The sequence below is a fragment of the Vanessa cardui genome, chromosome 29 (genome assembly GCF_905220365.1).
Source record: "Vanessa cardui chromosome 29, ilVanCard2.1, whole genome shotgun sequence".
NCBI lineage: Eukaryota > Metazoa > Arthropoda > Insecta > Lepidoptera > Nymphalidae > Vanessa > Vanessa cardui.
Window position 1 is genome coordinate 1,213,665 of NC_061151.1, and position 20,332 is coordinate 1,233,996.

The 20,332-nt window shown below is 39.8% G+C and overlaps 2 protein-coding genes across 3 annotated transcripts in view; one reads left to right on the plus strand and one right to left on the minus strand.

The window, feature by feature from the left end:
• The first annotated feature begins 1,022 nt into the window (after positions 1-1,022).
• Positions 1,023-10,242, plus strand: LOC124541908 (HMG box-containing protein 4). 2 transcript variants are annotated; one of them, XM_047119829.1, is made up of 8 exons: positions 1,023-1,136; positions 1,204-1,456; positions 2,111-2,256; positions 3,128-3,249; positions 4,144-4,246; positions 5,119-5,216; positions 5,709-5,837; positions 10,004-10,242. In XM_047119829.1, exons 1-8 carry the CDS (start codon positions 1,127-1,129, stop codon positions 10,166-10,168), a joined length of 1,026 nt encoding a protein of 341 aa, XP_046975785.1. In that variant the 5' UTR covers positions 1,023-1,126; the 3' UTR covers positions 10,169-10,242. The 2 variants fall into 2 exon arrangements, with proteins under 2 accessions (XP_046975785.1, XP_046975786.1); XM_047119830.1 differs by having other exon boundaries at positions 1,029-1,136; positions 1,210-1,456.
• Positions 10,243-12,149: 1,907 nt separating this feature from the next.
• The window catches only part of LOC124541909 (histone-lysine N-methyltransferase eggless), a 38,530-nt gene continuing 30,347 nt past the window's right edge, over positions 12,150-20,332 (minus strand). Inside the window, exons 28-35 of the mRNA XM_047119833.1 lie at positions 19,300-19,413; positions 18,596-18,712; positions 17,373-17,512; positions 15,853-16,007; positions 15,194-15,260; positions 14,047-14,131; positions 13,400-13,612; positions 12,150-12,356 (exon numbers count right to left, since the gene is read on the minus strand). Of these exons, the coding sequence (XP_046975789.1) occupies positions 13,406-13,612; positions 14,047-14,131; positions 15,194-15,260; positions 15,853-16,007; positions 17,373-17,512; positions 18,596-18,712; positions 19,300-19,413 (885 nt within the window). The 3' untranslated portion in view covers positions 12,150-12,356; positions 13,400-13,405. The remainder of the gene's footprint in view (positions 12,357-13,399; positions 13,613-14,046; positions 14,132-15,193; positions 15,261-15,852; positions 16,008-17,372; positions 17,513-18,595; positions 18,713-19,299; positions 19,414-20,332) is intronic.

A 20,332-nucleotide genomic window follows, 5' to 3' on the forward strand; every position in this document is an offset into this window, starting at 1 on the left:
TTTTTTTAAATGAATTTGTTTTTTTTTTCTTAATAATGGCGTCAGAGTGATGTTTTTTAAGCCTGTATGCTGCTGGTCGGTTTTTTTATGTATGTACAATGTATACAATTATTGTTGTAATAAATTATTTATCATTCGATTGTTGTTTTATTTTTATGGCATACATAATATGGATCTTGTAGGAAACAATTTCGCATTAAATTGCTTATTTTTAAAGAAGAATTACATTCACAAATTACATTGTATTATATAATAATATATGCGTTTTATTCAATTATTATATATAAAGATCTTTCTAGTTTTTACTTATTGATGATTTTTAAATAAAATCAAAAGTATTTCATTTAAACAAAACAGATGTATTATATTGGTATTCACAGTTAATGAAAATCAATCCTGCACCGAAATCCAAGCAACAATTACAACAATTTAATCTGTTTTTTTTTTTCTATATTTGTTGTATGAGAAAAAAAACAATTTATATACCAAGTCATTAAAGAATATTCATGAGCTTAAGTTGAAAAAAGCCAATATATTTTCTTAAAAAACAATCAGTGTACTGGTTAACTTAGGCATTATATATAATAAGGGAAAGCAGCAAACTAAGAATGACAAAGAAAATAAAATTTCGTCTCGACCTGGGGCTTAAAGATCTACGGGCATATACGTACCATATACATAATGTAATACGATAACGAATCAATGCATATCAGTAAAGTTTTAACAAATCTTAGTTTTAAAAAGATTGACAATATACTTAGTATTCATCAAATGTTTACTTTTTTCGAGAATGTACAAAAAATTGGAAGAAAAATAAACGAAGAAATAAAATTTAAAATGTTGTGACAGTAACACTTATTCGCTGTTAAAGAAAACGAAACAATATAATATCTTATCGAGAATTATCTTTATTTAGAAGATAGCAATAAAATCAATATTATGAATCGATTAATTTTATCGATCGATTTTATCAACGGAATACATATATATTCTGTGGTTTGTGTTTGTCTAAATCGCTTCGGTTTTGACATTGAGTAGACAAAATATTAGACATTTACAAACAAAAAGTAAAATTATCAAATTATCAATCGTTAATATTTGATTAAAACGAAAAATTGAAGGAAAAATGCAAGAAGGTACGTTTGAATATATTTTAAAACAGCTAGTGTTATATTGGCATTTCATATTTATTTATATCGGTAGATTTAGAGGTGACAGGGGTATCGCGTAGTGGCAGAGTCAGGAAGAAAAGCTCGAAGTTAATGGATTTCGAGTCGCCTGACGACATTGAGACGAGATTCCGTCGTCAAACTCCATTGAAGACATATTCAAATGTAAGACACGAGGAGCAAGTGGAATATCAGGAGCCAACTCCTCAGAGGCCCGTCGAGGAAGCTGGCACTGCATCTGGAAGCGAATCTGATTATTATGAGAACAATGCAGACAATGGTGAAAGGTATGTATGTTTTTGGTAGATTTGTTTATTAGATATATAGCTAAACATTGATATTGACCATTATGGGCTAGGTGATCTCAGGTATAACAAAATGTGCAGGGGCTTTCATATAGTTCAAGAACGGCTTTTCTCGCGTTAAAGGGGTTGATTGTGAGGAGTTGAATATAAAAAAGACTGTCCTTCCTTGGAATTTTGTGACAGAAAAAATCAATATACTTTCTGGTCTCATATTCTGCTAAAAATACATTATAATTAGGTGTCCTATAGTTTGACGGTCTTGGCGTAGTGGTTATATATAACACCGCAGATCACTACGGCTTTAACTCAGGTTGGGCTGATATACAGTTATTGGGGTTTTTTTTTATCAAAAATTTTGTAGTAACAATCTGGAGACTCATTGTTTGAAGTGTTTACACTCCTGTGAAAATTGTTGGCCTTGTACTGGAAATATTTCCAGCTGTGTTGTATATGCCGTCTAATTGGATAAAGAGAGTGAGGAAATAGACAGGGCACCTTTTTACACACACTTGAGCATTATAAAATGTCCTGTGTTGTTTTTGATCTCTTAACAAATAAAACTGTGATCCATTTAACCCTGAACTGTGTGAAAGGTTGGCTTAGAATCAATAAACTTAAATCCAAATTTCATTTTAGCATGGAATCCGACAGCTCAGTCTCAGACGAGGGCTCTGCACGTACACCTGCAAATTCCTTGTACATGATGGAGAAGAGTAAGAAAAAGGTGATTGTCAAGGACGGTAGAGTCGTTGGGAGAGCAAAAGCTCAACGGAAAGATAAAGGCAAGTTTATCTGTTCTCACTTGTAAGGTGGTAGAAAATACAGTATGACACAGCTTAGATGTAACATCGGCAAAATTCTTGAATTGAGTATGCCATCCCAAATTATCAATATTTATTTCTTATTTGAAGATCTTTACACAAACTTAACTTGTAATCATATGACCTAATATATTCGATAATTTGACACGTAACCAACGCGAGAATCTATAGCGACCAATATCGTTGCATGGGGCGATAGGGAGTTATTTCTATTGGTTTGATATATCGGCAGTAATCGGTTTTTTTTTAATTTGCCGATGCTACTTCTATGTTGTGTCATACTATACTTGGATCTTAATAGAAATCTTGGTACTTCAGGATAAGATAACTCCAATAACATATTTACATTTTCATGATTTTCTAGTTTTATTTATTTATATACTAGTTGACATCAAAAGCTTTGATTGTGTGTTAGGTTTTGGTCATTAGATGTTATGCATAAAAAAGCGTAGGCTTAGAGTTCCTTAGAGGTCAAGTTTCCTTTTTTTTATGTTATTGGGGATAAGCGAGCAGGAGGCTCACCTGATGGAAAGCGATCACCACTGCCCATGGACAACTGCAACACCGGGAGGGTTGCGGGTGCGTTGCCGGCCTTTAAGGAAGGCGGCCTCCCTGCAAGCATTTATACACTATTTCATTAAATTGGTTCAGTTATTTGACGACTCAGTGACAGTTAGATACAGTATTATTATTAATTACGTTGATTGGAATAAACATCAGTATAAGATTACATGAAACAAACGTCAAAGCATGTCATGCGCTATGTTTAGCTACTTACTATTGTAGTAAGTGTGTTTTAATATTTCAGTAACCATTAATCGAAATGTTTCAGGCAAAACTCGCATAACCGCGTACATGATGTGGGCTAAAGAAGCCCGCAATGATCTTCTAAGGAAGCACCCGGATTTGGACTTTTCAGCGATATCAAAACGCCTGGGAGAGATGTGGGCGAATGTAAGTACTTTTAGAAATTGTCTTCTTGATATATAAAATTAGTAGTCGCTTGCAGCTTCGTTTTTCAGGCTGTTGGTTGTCATTTGTCAGGCAAAAAAGTAACCTGTGTTCTTTCTTGGAATTCAAGTTTGCTTCATACCAAATTTCATCAAATTCGGTTCAGCAGTTTGGTCGTGAATGAGCGACAAACAGACAGATAGTGTTACTTTCACATTTATAATATTAATAAAGATTATATTAACTAACAAACTAGGACCCTTTTCCTCATTGAGCTAATACAAGATTGAAAGAAATGCTACTTGCCAATAACTCAGCTACCAAATCCTTCACTAATCCATTATGAACACCATAGACAATTAAACATTTCGACCAATGATATCGCGTCAATTCAAGGTCAAAGTTGCTTATTCGTTGACAGCTTTTACTCTTATTTTCTTTACGCTTTTCAATTTTTTTTTTTTTAATCATAAATATGAAACAACATCACATACATTACTCTGATCCCAATGTAAGTAGCTAAAGCACTTGTGTTGTGGAAAATCAAGAGTAACGACGGTACCAACACCGAGACCCAAGACAACATAGAAAACTAATGGTAATCTACAACGACGCGATCGAAAATCGAACCCGGGACCTCTGAGTGGCGTACCCATAAAAACCGGTGTACACACCAATCTACCACGGAGGTTCTTATACAGCTCTCAAAAGCTCTCTAAAATTAATTCTTTATTAAAATGTGGTAATTTAGCAAATTGTAACCAAAAATTCTCTCTAATTTTCTGCATATCTACAGCTGAGGCTGTTCAAAATGAGATTATAACTGATTTCTTATGTGCAGCTTATATTATATATATATTGACTGACGCTATTAATATATATGTTTTACTTGTTCAGGTAAATTACAATGAAAGATATCTGTGGAAGAGGAAAGCGAAGCGGTTCGCAATGCAGAAGGAACAGAATCAACCGGTCGTTAACAAGATCATATCTAATCCAAGTAAGTTACAACAACAGCCTGTAAATTCCCACTGCTGGGCTAAGGGCCTCCTCTGCCTTCGAGGAGAAGGTTTGGAACATATTCCACCACGCTGTTCCAATGCGGGTTGGTGGAATACACATGTGGCAGAATTTCTATGAAATTTGTCACATTCCGTTTTTCCTCACGATGTTTTCCTTTACCGCTGAGCACGAGATGAATTATAAAGACAAATTAAGCACATGAATCAGCGGTGCTTGCATGGGTTTGAACCCGCAATCATCGGTTAAGATGCACGCGTTCTAACCACTGGGCCATCACGACTCCAAGTAAGTTAAAAATGCTTATTAGATAATGACCAATAGTTCAAAGACGGTTGGTCTTCGAACGGGTGCAATACTAGATATAATAGACTTAAAATTTCCAGTGTTTCTTTACTATATTGTCCACGTATTATATACAAAAACCTTCCTCTCGAATCACTCTATCCATTGAAAAAAACCGCATCGAAATCCGTTGCGTAGTTTTAAAGATCTAAGCATACATAGAGCAGACAGCGGTAAGCTACTTTGTTTTATACTGTGTAATGATTTCACCTTGCACTATACTTTCTATTGCTATTTGAATAGTCAGTGAGTTTGAGTAATCGAAACATCACACGTCCATTAGTTTGTCAGGGGAATTATGGTGTATTTTTAATGAAAAATAACTTAAAGCAAGTAATAACACTGTTTAGTAAAGCAATATAAACGGACATATTCAAAATATGTTGGTCAGTGTCATATATTCTCAATTGGTAAAGCAGATTATCGCTCATACTGAGCACACGAAAATAGATCTTAAGGTGACGAAATTTTTCTTATTCCGACTGTACATAAACAACTATTTTCCAGGTATCCGGCCTGCCGTCAGTCAGGGCCCCGGCAGGCCCCCTTCGGGCCGCGCGCCCCCTCGCCCGGCTCCCCCCACGCCTCCACACCAGGCACTCGTGGTTTGTACACCACATCTCTCTTCTCACCTCATACTAGGCTCTAAATTCTCTTCATCACAATATTGGGCACTTATAGTAAGCTATCAGCTGATAAAATAAGTATCAAAATCCCATCAAAATATAAGTGAATATGTATACTTGAATATTTATAAGAGTCGAGATGGCCCAGTGGTTAGAACGCGTGCATCTTAACCGATGATTGCGGGTTCAAACCCAGGCAAGCACCGCTGATTCATGTGCTTAATTGGTCTATATAATTCATCTCGTGCTCAGCGGTGAAGGAAAACATCGTGAGGAAACCTGCATGTGACAAATTTCATAGAAATTCTGCCACATGTGTATTCCACCAACCCGCATTGGAACAGCGTGGTGGAATATGTTCCAAGCCCTCTCCTTAATGGGATAGGAGGCCATTAGCCCAGCAGTGGGAAATTTACAGGCTGTTACTTTTATACTTGTGTAAATGTAATGGGAGATTCTCGGGCTCCGTAGGCGGCGGGCGGCGCGTCGGCGGCGGGCGCGTACCGTGTGTCGGGCTGCGGCGCCGCCGAGGTGGCCGCGCACCTGCGCCTCCTCGGGGAGAGCCTCGCCATCATCGGGGAGCGCCTCAAGGAGCACGAGGTGGGAGCCGGAACGACCGCTTGTACACACACACACACACACACGCACGCACGCAAGCACGCACGCACGCACACGCGCACGCACACGCACACGCGCACGCACACGCGCACAGCGCTTCCAAACTCTGGACGGATATGGGTTTTGCGCAAGCTCATCTGGGTACTCATCAGACACCACGAAACCAATACATGATGTTGTTGTATTCTGGCTTGAGGCACCAGTGATTTTTATTTTTTTATGTAGATGCCGTGCCCTTTTTTTTACATTTTACATTTTGGCGTTTTATATTATATATTTTTTACTAAACGTAATGGTCCTTTCTGAAGCGCCCGCCTCTCGGCCAATGTATCTGCCGATAGCGTTGTCGCCATTGTCCGTGTAGTAGACACAGGTGTTAGTGTGTCTGGTGATTGCCACAACTGCGTGAGGAACACTTTGGTGTATACGGAGCTTCACATTTTCCGACTGGACTATGATAACGTCACCGTAGGTCTGTCCCTGAGATTCATGCATGGTCCATCAGGAGTTTCTTTTCCTCCTGCGTATGGACCAGATATAGGGTTTCGGTTTGGTCGGATGGTATGTTGGCGTCAGAGAATCTCTTCATTTTGAGGGAGTGGATTATAGGGCTGGCAGAGTAGATGGTACGGTAGACCTCACTAATGGCTTATACGAAGTCCACGGGGTTTCGGTGCGTACAGGATAACTCACGGGTGATGTTTGTTGTCAGGCTTGACCGGCAGTACCTCATTTCGAACAGATTTTCTCTGTCGATATAAGGCAACTGGTTGATGTCTCCGATAAGGACCACCTCACTAGCTCCAGACAGCTGTGCCGCCATTACTATGGCTCCGAAGTGGTTCATGAGGGCTTCGTCGACCGTCAGTCGGTTGCACTTTGTGTTCTCGTTGAACCCGTTTACTAGCACGGATGCCATAGTTCGTACCCCTGATTTAGCTTTTTCGCCAAATCGGCGTGTAAGTTGTTCTTTCAGATCTTTGGCGGCTTCGATTGTTGAGGTGATTACCACTTCGTTATCCTCATCAAAATTCCTGACAATGTGATTCGTCTTTCCGCATCCTGGTACCCCGTTTATCCACGATATCTGTGGACGTGCGTCGACGCCCGGACCTTCTGAGACGGACTTTGCCATCACGAGTATACTGTCGTCTAGCATTACTCTCGTGCATCTGGCCACTACTACCACTGGGTCTCCTGTTTGTATCAAGAACCTAGGGAATGCGTCTTTTCGCCCCTCCGCTTCAACCAGGCCAACGAATCCATCTACAGCGCTGTAGGCTGCCATGTACCGCCCCGACATTTTCCCTTTGATAACTTGGGATGTGTCGTTGTTGTATATGGCCGCCCCGGCTTCTTCGAGCTCCACCTCTAGCAGCTTTTCGTAACTATGTCGGTAGGTCTGCATGATCTTTGGCTAAGTGGACCTCACTGGTGGCTGTCACAATAGCCCGGAACTCTAGGAAAGCATTCATTGCATGATCTCGAGGGGTTGACGCTGGTTTCAGCTTCGGTGGTATTACTTGACCCTTATCGGCCCTTGTTAGGTGGGCGCGAGTAGTTTTGGGTTTTTACCATTAGGAATTCCCTCATTGACTGCGCCTGTCAGTTCAATTATCCCGACGAGCCAGGGTCTGATTGAGGTGAGTGCGACGTCTTGTTCTTTGGAGATACCAGATCGCGGATTAAACACGCCGTCACTGTGGGTCCAGGGCTCGGCCGTAGTAGCGACGGTCGTCGGAGTAACGACGGGTGGGGGTTTTGCAAAAGACCCACCCTGCGCTCTAGTTCGCGTCCAGGTAGTAGGAGGTCCACGCAGTAACCTTTTTAATCTTGAATAGGGTGGCAGCCTCTTGGACACAGAGGTCAAGGGGGAAAAATTCTGCTAGAGCTAGTACCGATGTGAGAGATTTTGTCCTTCTTGGTGATAAGCATCGCGATTGTCTTGTGCGTTGCGAAGCTCAATTTGTTTTCAACGCCCCACTCCTGTACGGCCGCTAAGGTGGATTCAGCTGTACTCTGCAACCCGCTGGTATAGTGATTGGAGAAAACAAGGATTACGTCGTCTGCGAAAGCTTGGCAGTGTGAACCTCCATTGTTGCCATTTTTTGAAAAAGAGAATCGAGGGCGAGGTTCCAGAAGGTCGGTCCGCCAAAGAATCCATGGACACATCCCTTCTAGCTAGTCGCTCTGGCATAGTTGACTATTATCCTCCGGTCCTGTAGGTAGGATTCCACCAAGACATACAAGTTGCGTGGGCAATGTTTGCGCAACATCTGTTTTTTAAGGGCTGGCCACCATGCATTGTCGAAAGCGCCCTCTATATAGAGTGATACCAGAAGTACTAATTTCTTTGATCTTACATCCACCTGGATATAGTCGATGATGTCGTAGAGAGCGTCTTCCGTTCCTCGCTGTGGCATGAATCCGTACTAGCTCGGGTGCAAAGTGGGGAGTAAGCGCCATTGAAGCCTGCTCACCATAAATATTTCTACTATCTTAATGAGGATGCCTAATAAACCGATCTGTCTGTAGGACTTAGGGTGGGTGTAATCTTTTTTTTATGGTTTACGGAGAATGCAAACATGGGCAGCTTCATCCGGACTTGCAGCTTTCTTTGGATTGAGACTGGAGAGAACCAATTCCAGCTGCGCGGTTGTGAAAAGTGGGTCATCATTCCATAGGTCTTTAATCTCCGCTGGAATTCTGTCTTCTGTGATTGCTTGTGGACTTGCTATTCTGTTTCGTCATGGACAAAGTCATTTGGATAGAACTTTTCCGCGACAAGCTTGGCTGACTGATCTGGCGACAGTGTTTCACCAGCTGAGTCTCTAGGCAGCATGTCGTCCCGTCTTCTAGAGGTCTTCCTTATCACCCTATAGACACCGTCTCAGACGCTTTCCTGGTCCTGGGTGGAGCATAACTCTTTCCAGCTTTGAGTCGTCTTTGCACGCTTTACTCTTATAATTTTCCCTGGCCTGTACGTACTCTTCGACTGTGAGTTTCTTTCTGCTGGGTGCAGCATTACGTATTAGGCATTTTTTCCTGAGCACATCCTTTCTAAGATCTTCTAGGACGGCTGACCATCATGGTGGTCTAGGATTGCATTTCCACGCCTTTAGTTTCGGGATCGTGTCTTCACACGAACCGTGGATAATCGATGTGTAGATGTTTAACATCTCCTCTAATTCCTCAGGTCTTGTGAGGCTCGAGGCGCGTTCCAGTGTAATTCCACTGTCGAAGAGCTTGGTTCTGCAAAAAGTGGAGAAGTCCGACCACTTTGCCTTCTTGGTATTATATCTGCGCGTGGAGATAGGTTTCAAGGGTCCTAAAGCTTTCTCTTAACGCAGGTTGAAGGTAATTGCGTTGTGGTCTGTTATGAGACCTCTATCCACTTTTCAGTCCTCCACTCTGTCTACCAGAGATTGGCAGGTCAGCGTCACATCCACGCAGCTCGTGTATAACCTTTCTCCTCGATATGTTTCGAAGGTCGGTACGTTGCCGCTGTTTAGGATGCGGAGGTCCATTTCCGTGATAAGTACGTGGAATTCCTCTCCGCGACGGTTTTAAGAGTTTTTGCCCTACCAGTGGCTCCAAGCATTCACGTCTCCTGCCACTAGCAAGTTTTTAGTTGAGATGGCATCTGTGATTATAACTACAGGCACGAATTACCATATTTCCAAAGTTTGGGATGCATTGGTAATGCTAGACTAGATAACTTAGTGCTAAGGTCAGTTGCGTAGCTATCGTAGGGCCACGTGGTGCAGTACACCAGGACCCCGTAGTTCAGGGGGCTAGAACACGACCCTGCGCACTAGACTTCTTATTTGGCATCTATAATTTTAAAGAGTAATTATTAGTTAAAGAGGGATGGGAGGGGATGAGGGTCTGATTCTTTTTCTATGCACCGGGGCTCTTCCTCACCTACCTACGCCACTGGCTAAGGCCTATGGCCGGTAATTACTTACCACCAAGTGTTTTGATTACTTACCAATACAAGAATATAATATATATAAGTGAAACGTAGCGAGTCATTGGCAGATGAGAAATTTCAAGGTCAAACTGGCAAAATTAGTGATGTGCCCACGCAGGGCCAGATCGCCGTATCTCAAGGTCAACTGGACAAAACTAGTGATGTGCCTCCGCAGGGCCAGATCGCCGTGTCGGGCTCGGTGTCGGTGCTGCTGGACACGCTGCTGTGCTCGCTGGCGCCGCTGCTGGCCGTCGCGCGCGCCGTGCCCGCCATCGCGCCGCCGCCGGCGCTCATGCGCGACACGCTGCACAACATCGCCTACATCATGCCCGGCCTCTAGCCGCCTGCGTGCTGTGACTAGCATACTGTTTGTGAGAGGGGAGACGAGTAATAAAAACGACCATGTTATTTAAATACGTTTTATTATTTTACAATATTTACACACCTTGATATACTGGGACTTGACATGTACAACGTTCACAAACGAAACGCCTCTTATTCGTGATTAGAGACAAAAAGATAATAATAAAAGATTGCCGAGTTACTGATTTTGATTTTACTCCAAATTTCGACTTTAAATGAAAAACTTACTTTTCACGTCTTTTCGTAACAATTATTAAGGTTAACTATGATCAGAGCTGCAAGATGACTTATCCATTACAATAATAATTACTATTTTTAATTAAAACTGTATATAGTGTATTCCATCCACGAGATTATCAAAGCCAAATATACAAGATTCAATATTAAATCGACGCGATATCATTGGTCGAGGGCTCGATACTCTCATAATCTATGATATTCACTGTGGATGTGTGATAACATTGCGTTTGAACGTCAACAAAAGTAATAACAAAACTATGAAAGTAAATTAAAGTGGATACAAGCAGTTCAGTGCAATAGTGTTGTATTATAAATAAAGATATATCAATCACAAACTCTCAGTAGTGCGCAGTACAGCTGAGTTATTAGCGACTCGCGTGAAATACAAAAACAAAGGTTTGTGTATCTTTATTCCCACTTCGATTGGAACAGACTACAGACCTATTCACAGTACGTTAAACAATTATTTTTCATTAAAATAAACTGTAAATTGTAATGAAATTTGTACACTCTTGCTGTCTCTACTCTTAGCCGTCACACGCACACAGAGACATATCGTACGCATGAGCGACACTCACACTAATGCACGTCGATGATTATTCTACATGCAAAGTCTTATTAAGCGAAGAGATCTATACTAAAATAATAAGTTATTGTTTTTGACATCTGTCAGATCCCAATAAACAAATGTATAGTACGACACATCTTAGATGTCGCATCGGCAAAATTCGTAAAACCGACCCGAATCAAGTACGCCATCCCAAACTATCAATATTTATTTCTCATGTAAAAATGATCTTTACGCAAATGTAATGTAACATCATATGATTTACATGCACTTGCTTTCTCTGACGCGTGAATCTATAGTGACGAACAGCGTCGAACGGCGCGATAGGGAGTTGTTTCTATTGGTTGTGTAAATCGGCAGTAATTTGTTTTTGCCGATGCTACATCTAAGTTGTGTCGCACTATACTTAACAATAACATTCGATTGAACAATAAATTACACAAATAAAATGGCAACACAGCACAGATATTTAATTATCAACGAGATGATATTTATAAAAAGATATTCCCTAAATCGATGGAACTGAATATATGACTATTTATCAATCAAGGCTTATTATAAACACTGACATTTTATACAATGTAATTAAAATGATTGAAAAGAGTAACTGAGCCAATTCGAATAAAGAATATTAATCTTAAACTATTTCGTTTCTCAATCACAATGTACAGTCAACATAACAAGTAGAATGAAAGATAATTGTGTACGTACCACATAAACTAAGCATATGTTTCAAATTAGTGTAGAGCGTCCTTACTTAACACACACTAACGATTGCCGGCACTGGTAACCTTCAGGATCAAAGATGACACGTAAACTGACTTAGTATTATTTGTACAGAATATTTAACATTAAACATTACTTAATAACATATTAAGATCACTAACTCAGACAAAACAGCCTTAGGGTTACATATACCAAAAGAACATTTTTACAATTTTTGCGTGTCTATTTGTTCCGGCTAAACCGATTTTGACGGGACTTTCACTGGCAGATAGATTTAATAATTAGTAACTTAGGCTACAACAATAACTCTTCTGTTAAATACTAACGCGCGTAAAGTCACGAGCACAGCTTATATAAAAGATATTTGTAGAGTACATCACAGGCCCCAAAAGATTATCATTTAAAAAAGAATGTCTGTCTGTTAATTAGTTGACAAAAACCGGTTAATTCCGGTTATTTTCGGTAAATACACTCCACAGCGATATACTTTTGTTCGATCTAACAAAGTATTTGTATCCAAGAATTAATTATACAGGCGTACAGATCCTAACAGTAATTATTATGTTACATGAGAAATCCTAACGTTTATACTGATGCTTAAAATATTATTATTGAGACCATGAGATACAATCTGAAACAATACAAATAAAATAGATATTAACATATATTTTCTATGATATATCAGTGTAACTACAGGCACAAGGGACATAACATCTTTATTTCCAAGGTTTGTGGCGCATTGGCGATGTAAATATTGGTCAATATATCTTGCAGCATCATAGTCTATGGCTAGTGGTGACCACTTACCATTAAGTTGTACATATGCCCGTCCCCTATATATATAATAAAACGGCATAGTATTGTACTGATTGTATACTCTAAGATTGGATATATAATTTGATTCTTATTCTTGAAAGAATAATCGTTTAGAATTATTTGAAAATATATGAACATCATAAGTTGCTTGTATCGTATAAACATTATCAATAACCCAAGAAGTTCAATCAAAACGCCTTACATTACTTGACATTGAGTTATTTGTACAAACAGAACCGGGCTACTTCAAACTTTTATGTAGTATATGTCTGTAAGCTGGATTCGAATTTGAAACCTTTCAATCCAAGTATCGAATCTTTTGTACACAAATTCTATGCCAAACGAATTTGAATACAATAGGCTATTTGACTGGTTTTTAAAATCCATTTTATATTATTTAGTAAAGGTTAAGGATCTCAGTAAAAGTTGATTTTTTTTTTTTTTCTAGTACATATTTGCCGAAAAATATCATATTAAATATTCCATATTTAAATAACGCGCGAAGACGCTACTTGGACAATACGGCTCTGCAAAGGGGTCGGTGACGTCACTTTGCTGTATTTTAATCTGTTGTACAAATAGTAGGCAAAAAAGCAAGGTTTACAAAAAAGTGACTTCATCATAAGCCCGGCCAATCAGGAGCGTTTTGTGTCACGTGACAAACGTTTGAAAAAATGCATTTTTATTTATTGATTTATGAATAAATTAAGTATTATTTTTAATTTTCGTTAGTAAATAACCATTTTTAAACTCATATTCTACACTGATTACAATAATTCACAATTTTTTTTTCGCATTGTCAAATAGCCTATTGAACTGAACAATTACTGTCTGTATATTTAACAGCGATATAGGTACCATCGGTTACAGCAGCCGCCCCCTGCAATTGCTGGCGCCGCAGTGGCAGTAGAGCACCTTCCCGGGCACGGAGCCCACGTCGTAGTTGTAGTTCCAGGTGAGCTCCGTGCCGGCGCGGATGTGGCTCAGCGCGAAGAACGCCACCCACGGGAAGCGCGGGTCGTGGGTGTCCACGAACACGTTCTGCACGAAAACGTTCGGCGAGCACGAGTGCTGAAAGCGAACAAATTATTACAGCTATCTGCCGGTGAAAGTCCCATCAAAATCGGTCCAGCCGTTCCAGAGATTAGGCGGAACAAACAGATGGAAAGACAAATATAGGAAAAAATGTTATTTTGGTTTATATACCAATGCATTGAGTAAAAAAGGGTTATTCTAATGGTACAAACAGACACTCCAATTTTATTATATGTATAGATTTAGATATATCTAAACGAGCTTTATTCATCTTAGCTCATTCGCGAAGAAATGCCTTAAAAAAAGAAATATAACATTTCAGTTCTAACGTTGCCAATAACGTTATAAAATGGTTACAATATTTCTTACAGTACCGATACGTACGGTGTGTGTTTACGGTGGTGACCACTCACCGTCAAGTGGCCCGTTAGTCAGTCTGCCTTGCTACGTTACACAACACTATAACTCACATTAAGGTATCTCCCAATGTTGCCCTGCACCTTCGCGTCCATGATGTAGCACGCCTCATCTTCTCCGAACAGAGAGCGAACTGATCTGAAATACAATTAGGAAATTTAAACTTCACTTTTCCAAAGATTGCGCTTAGATTAGGACCACCCCCAATGTCACGGTAGCATGCGTAAGCGATCCCGTGGCGCCCGCCGAAAGACGGAGAGGGTACCGCTGGTTTTTTAGTGGGTAAACCCGGTGGACCTGGGCGCACTAGGCGTTCAGGAAACCGGGGAGTCCCACACCCCCCCCCACTTTCCATCACGTGGGGGAAGCGCGTGAAGCGTTTTTCCAGCGTAAAAAAAAGGACTTCCCCCAATGTATTATAGGAGACGAATTATGGTATTTAAGGCCCAGTGCATACCACCTGCACTTTGGACTACCCAATTGGGGTTGGTGTCAGGCCACCTGTAAAACTTAAGGCAAAACCTTAGCAGCATCAATAGTGAGATTCGTAGACCATATAAGAGAGAACATTCATAAATTCTTGTAACATCTTTGGACCCAACTTATAACTTAGCATCAGGCAGTTCATTGACCTATTTGCTTTCTTATAACCAATATAAATTGATCTTTCAACTGTCAAACTACATACTAGTCTTGTAACTCTGATTGACCTGGAAATTAAACCCGTAACCTATAATCCATATACTACGGAGTAAACAAAAAAAAAAAACAGTATTGATTGATATATAAAACCAGCCACCCCAAACACTTCCTGACCCAGCTCTACTATTAGTCATTGGTATAGTACGACACAACTTAGATGTAGCGTCGGCAAAGTTCGTGAAACCAAATTATCAATACTTATTTCTCATGTGAATATGATCTTTATACAAACGTAATAACTTGTAATATCATATGACCTAATATATTCGCCAATTTACACGCACTCGCTGTCTCGGGTTGAACTGACGCGAGAATCTATAGCGACGAATAGCGTCGAATGGCGCGATAGGGAGCTGTTTCTATTGGTTGTGTGAATCGCCAGTAATCGGTATGATTGAATTTGCCGATGCCACATCTACGTTGTGTAGTACTAAACGACCTCCCACCCTATCCCTTAAAATGTTTCACTCACGAGCTGAACAGTAAATAAATCCTTACCTGTATTTAGATACAAATTCGTTCGCACCCATGCCAGCGGCCGCCGTGAAACAGGAGGGTTCTCTCACTGCAAGAAAAGAACAAATATTTATTAAATACAGACGCATTACCCTTACTATTTAATTAAGCCCAGACAAGCACCACTGAATATTCATGTGCTTAATTTGTGTTTGTAATTCATGTCGTCGTGGTGAAGAAAAACATCGTGAGGAAATCTGCATGAAACGTTATTTGGTATAATTTATATACCAAATAACGTTTCACGGAACGAGACCCCCCCATAGAAATTGATTCTGAACGCTTATTGGTTAACACGCGTGACCTTCATAAGCCAAATCATATCATTTGATCGCCTCAACCAATGAGGAGAGTTGTTTCCATAGGAGTTTGACAAGTGGGTCAGTGTCAATTCATATAAGACTGTGCCGTATATGCACATAGGTATTAAAGTAAACAATTGATAAAGCTTACATATTCTATGGCTAAAATGTTTCACATCTGTGTATCTCTTACTCTTTGATATCATGTATAAAAGTCGAAACATTGCATAGGTAAAACAGTGCGTCACAGTCCGTGTAATTGTACCGTCTCGTTAATAAATCGTGAACCAGTTAGTGACTTTCATTATCCTCAATATCAGCCCAGCAATAACACCTTACCTTCTTCATCATCGCTGATGGTGATGCACTCCTCGTCAGGATTGGCTTCCTTTTCTTCCTTCGTCTCCTTCTTGTCACCTTCCTTTTGATTCGCCTCCTCCTTTTGCTTCTCTTTCTCCTTTTCTTTTTTGGACTCCCTTTTTCTTAAACGTTTACTGAAACACACCAGAATAAATTAACTTTCTTAAAAGCGTTACTATAAAATTATCAGTATGTTTTATTTATATATAATAAGGCGTATTTGCAAGTAGGTAATGTGATGGTATGTGGTCACCGCTGAACATATATATGGGAGATGAAGAGAAATAAACATCCTTTACATCACCAATGTGCCATCAACCTAGGGAACTCAGATGTTACGTCCTTTGTGTTACACTGGCTCACTCACCCTTCAAACCAGAACGCAACAATACCAACTATTACTGGGTGGTGGCATAATATCTGACGAGTGGGTGGTATCTACCTGGGTTTGCTCAAACCACCAAGAGTGTCTACGTGTTATCTGATAGATATCATATCAGACATACACTGCTATAAAGGACATAAATTATTTTTGTAGTATATCATTTTTTTTTTTTCGAGAGTCGAGATGGCCCAGTGGTTAGAACGCGTGCATCTTAACCGATGATTAAGATAACTAGAGAACCAAACCCAGGCAAGCACCGCTGATTCATGTGCTTAATTTGTCTTTATAATTCGTCTCGTGCTCTGCGGTGAAGGAAAACATCGTGAGGAAACCTGCATGTGGCAAATTTCAAAGAAATTCTGCCACATGTGTATTCCACCAACCCGCATTAGAACAGCGTGGTGGAATATGTTCCAAACCTTCTCCTCGAAGGGAGAGGAGGCCTTTAGCCCAGCAGTGGGAATTTACAGGCTGTTGTTGTTTGTTGTTGTTGTTTTTGTATATCATTTTTTTAATTAGTAAATTGTACCCGAGCGACGCCGAGGTCAATCGCTAAGCTATACTAATATTATAAATGTGAAAGTTACTCTGTCTGTCTGTTACTATTTCACTACCAAACCGCTGAATCGATTTTGATGAAATAAATTTAAGAAATAATGAAATTGGTATGAAGCAATTTTGAACTCAAAGGACATAGTTTACTTTTTTGCCTAACACTTGACAACCATCCTCTAAAAGACAAGCGAAGCCGCGGGCGACTACTAATAGTCAATAAAGTAAGAAAAGTAAAGTAAAGTAACAGCCTGTACATTTCTCACTGCTGAGATAAGGCCTCCTCTTCCATTAAGGAGAGGGTTTGGAACATATTCCACCACGCTGTTCCAATGCGGGTTGGTGGAATGCACATGTAGCAGAATTTCGATAAAATTAGACACATGCAGGTTTCCTCACGATGTTTTCATTCACCGAGCACGAGATGAATTATATACACAAATTAAGCCCATATATACAGTGGTGTGTGGTGCTTGCCTGGGTTTGAGCCCGCAATCATCGGTTAAGATGCACGCGTTCTAACCACTGGGCCATTACACAGCTTAGTAGTCAATAAACTTACTTGAACTCAGCGAGGCCGAGACCAATGTGTCCCGGCTCGAAGTCATCATCTTCTAGATCTGTCTTGTTGTTACCAGTTTCCTCGTCTGAAGTCTGTTCATCTTCTTCAGTTTCCTCTGAGGCTTTTGATTCTAGTTCTTTCTGTTTTACAATAAAAGTTTAAACTTTAGAAACTTATCCAAGTTTGCCAGCTCACTAGCATCGGTGATGATTTCAAGTCTTGTTTTGGAAATCTCATTTTTGGTGATGAAATTTCCAAAAATTTGAACCAACAATTTCGATTACATTGTAAAAATTAAATTTAATATTGTACTGTTACAGACTGACTAAGTTAGTCTTTGTCAGCTGATGATCAGTGATGATCAGTAATGTTAGTATAGATAGCAACAGTGTTCGAGTGACTGTGAATGTCATTCTTAATCCAAATATGAAATATTTTTTTGTGGCAAGTACTAACAATAATATATTTTTCTTTATAACAAGTAATCAATCATGCCCATAGTTAACAGACTATAATACATTTTATAATAACAATTTTCTTTTTTTTATATTATATATTATAGTCGCCCTCGCCATGCCCGCAAGATGCCTCTTCACGCCTAGTTTGAAGGCACCCAAGTCAAAAGAGGACACGTGTGCTTGTAGACAGTTACATTTTTTTTGGGGTGCGACAAAGAAAATAATTGCCAAATTACTTTGAAATTATATTATTCACAACAGGCTAAGGCAAAAACTTTGAGAAACAATTACCCATATTTTTTAACGATAGTTGTCAAAATATATATTCTATATACTCTGCGTTTCAGTTTTTGCCAGCATTAATGCACTGTCGCAGCAAACATGGCCCTACAGGACTACGACTGTCTCATTTGAACGCTAAAATTTTTATAACACTGTATCGCATTGTAACTGCCCTTGGCAAGCCTAATCCACAACTGGCAGATGTGAAGACGTTGGCAAAATACTTCGAATATAATCAGCCTTGGTAGTGAAGCAACTCAGTGCAAGGCAATCTTGAGAGAAATCTTATATCTCTACTAGAATATTTCGTAAGTACTACAAAACTTCAACACTTCTTGTAATTACTCACTAGTGTTTGACATTTGTGAAGGCATGGGGGGTGTGTTGTTTGTTGTATTCACTAGTGTTTGACAATTGTGAAGTGGGGGGGTTGTTGTATTCACTGATGTATACCAATGTTGAAGGGGGGGGGGGGACACTCACCTTGTCTAGCTTCTTGATATTCTCCGGTATGTCCTCTTCGTAACCTTCTTTCATCTGCTCCACAACCTCAATGTAGTCCAGTTCAGCCAGATACTCATCGCCCTCGTTAAGACCATCCTACACAAATGGATATGTCAACGTGAGATAACAAAATTCAATTTGCAATAAAATATATACAATTTCGATAGTTCAAAATATTTCAGTTAGGTTAGAACGTGTACATCTTACCTCCGGGTAAGATGTGTGTCCTTTTTTATGGTATTGGCGGACGAGCATATGGGCCAACTGATGGTAAGTGGTCACCATCACTTATAGACAATGACACTGTAAGAAATATTAATTATTCCTTACATCGTCAATGCGCCACCAACCTTGGGAACTGAGATGTTATGTCCCTTGTGCCTGTAGTTACACTGGCTCACTCACCCTTCAAACGGGAACACAACCATACTGAGTACTGTTATTTGGCGGTAGAATATCTATCTGTATATCTTTTCGAACACAAAGACGAATTTTAATAAAATAAACTTAATAATTTACTTTGTATGTTTTTGCTATCGCTCTTAGTCGTCTCACGCACACTAAGGCATCTTGTACGCACGAGGGTCACTCATTCGCATGCTGATAATAATTTAACGTGGAGGGGCGTCTTCGTGGATGAATAGATATACATTCTTTCCGTTTAATAAAAAAAAAAAAATTACCAAATTCGCTGTTGCATCTGTGAGTAGATTACCCGCGTAGACGCAAAGGAACGACCCTTTAGGTACGTCATTGAGGGCCCTTATACCCCATCCTCTGTTCAGAGTTTTGAACACCTGAAATAAGAATATTTGTTTAATAGATTACTACTAACTATTCTATGGTTAATACATATGCAACATTATATATGAGGCCAGATGTCCCAGTTGTTAGAACGCGTGCATCTTAACCGATGAGTGCGAGTTCAAACCCAGGCAAGCACCACTGAATATTCGTGCTTAATTTGTGTTTATAATACATCTCGTTATCGGCGGTGAAGGTAAACATCGTGAGGAAACCTGCATGTATCAAGTTTCATAGAAATTCTGAGACGTGTGTATTCCATCAACCCGCATTAGAACAGCGTTGTGGAATATATTCCAAACCTTCTCTTCAAAATGGAGGGGAGACCTTAGCTCAGCAGTGGGAAATTTACAGGCTGTTGTTGTTGTTTGTATATGTTTATAGTTAATTCCTTTCTCGACAAGCCGTACGTCTTCTGGTTACCACATTTTCATCATTTAATCTACCACCGAGCAATACTTAGTAAAGTTTTGCTTTAATTTAAAGGGTGAGCTAGTTAGCACATACCACCAGTTGACTCATTCGACAGGCCTTCTATCAACACAGTCAAAAAAACACTCGAGCTAATATTAATACTTAAGTATTAATAACTTACTTGTAACTTAAGCTGTAGGGGATGCTGCGCGACGCGATTCAGACACGTGTGTTTACATTTGCATCTGAAAAGTTATCACGTTATATACATACTTTCATTAGTCTGTATACATTATACAAACGCGCTAACTTACTATGTAGAGGTCGCTGGTTCTACCTTGAGAACTAGATAAGATGGACAGTGTAGTAGTATCAAGTTGTAGTCTATGGGTGATGGTGAGCACTTACCATCAGGTGGACCATGCTCGTACGCCAACCTATTCCATAAAAAAAAAATCTGTCAATGCTCTTGGGTCTATAATAATGTTCATTGGCAGT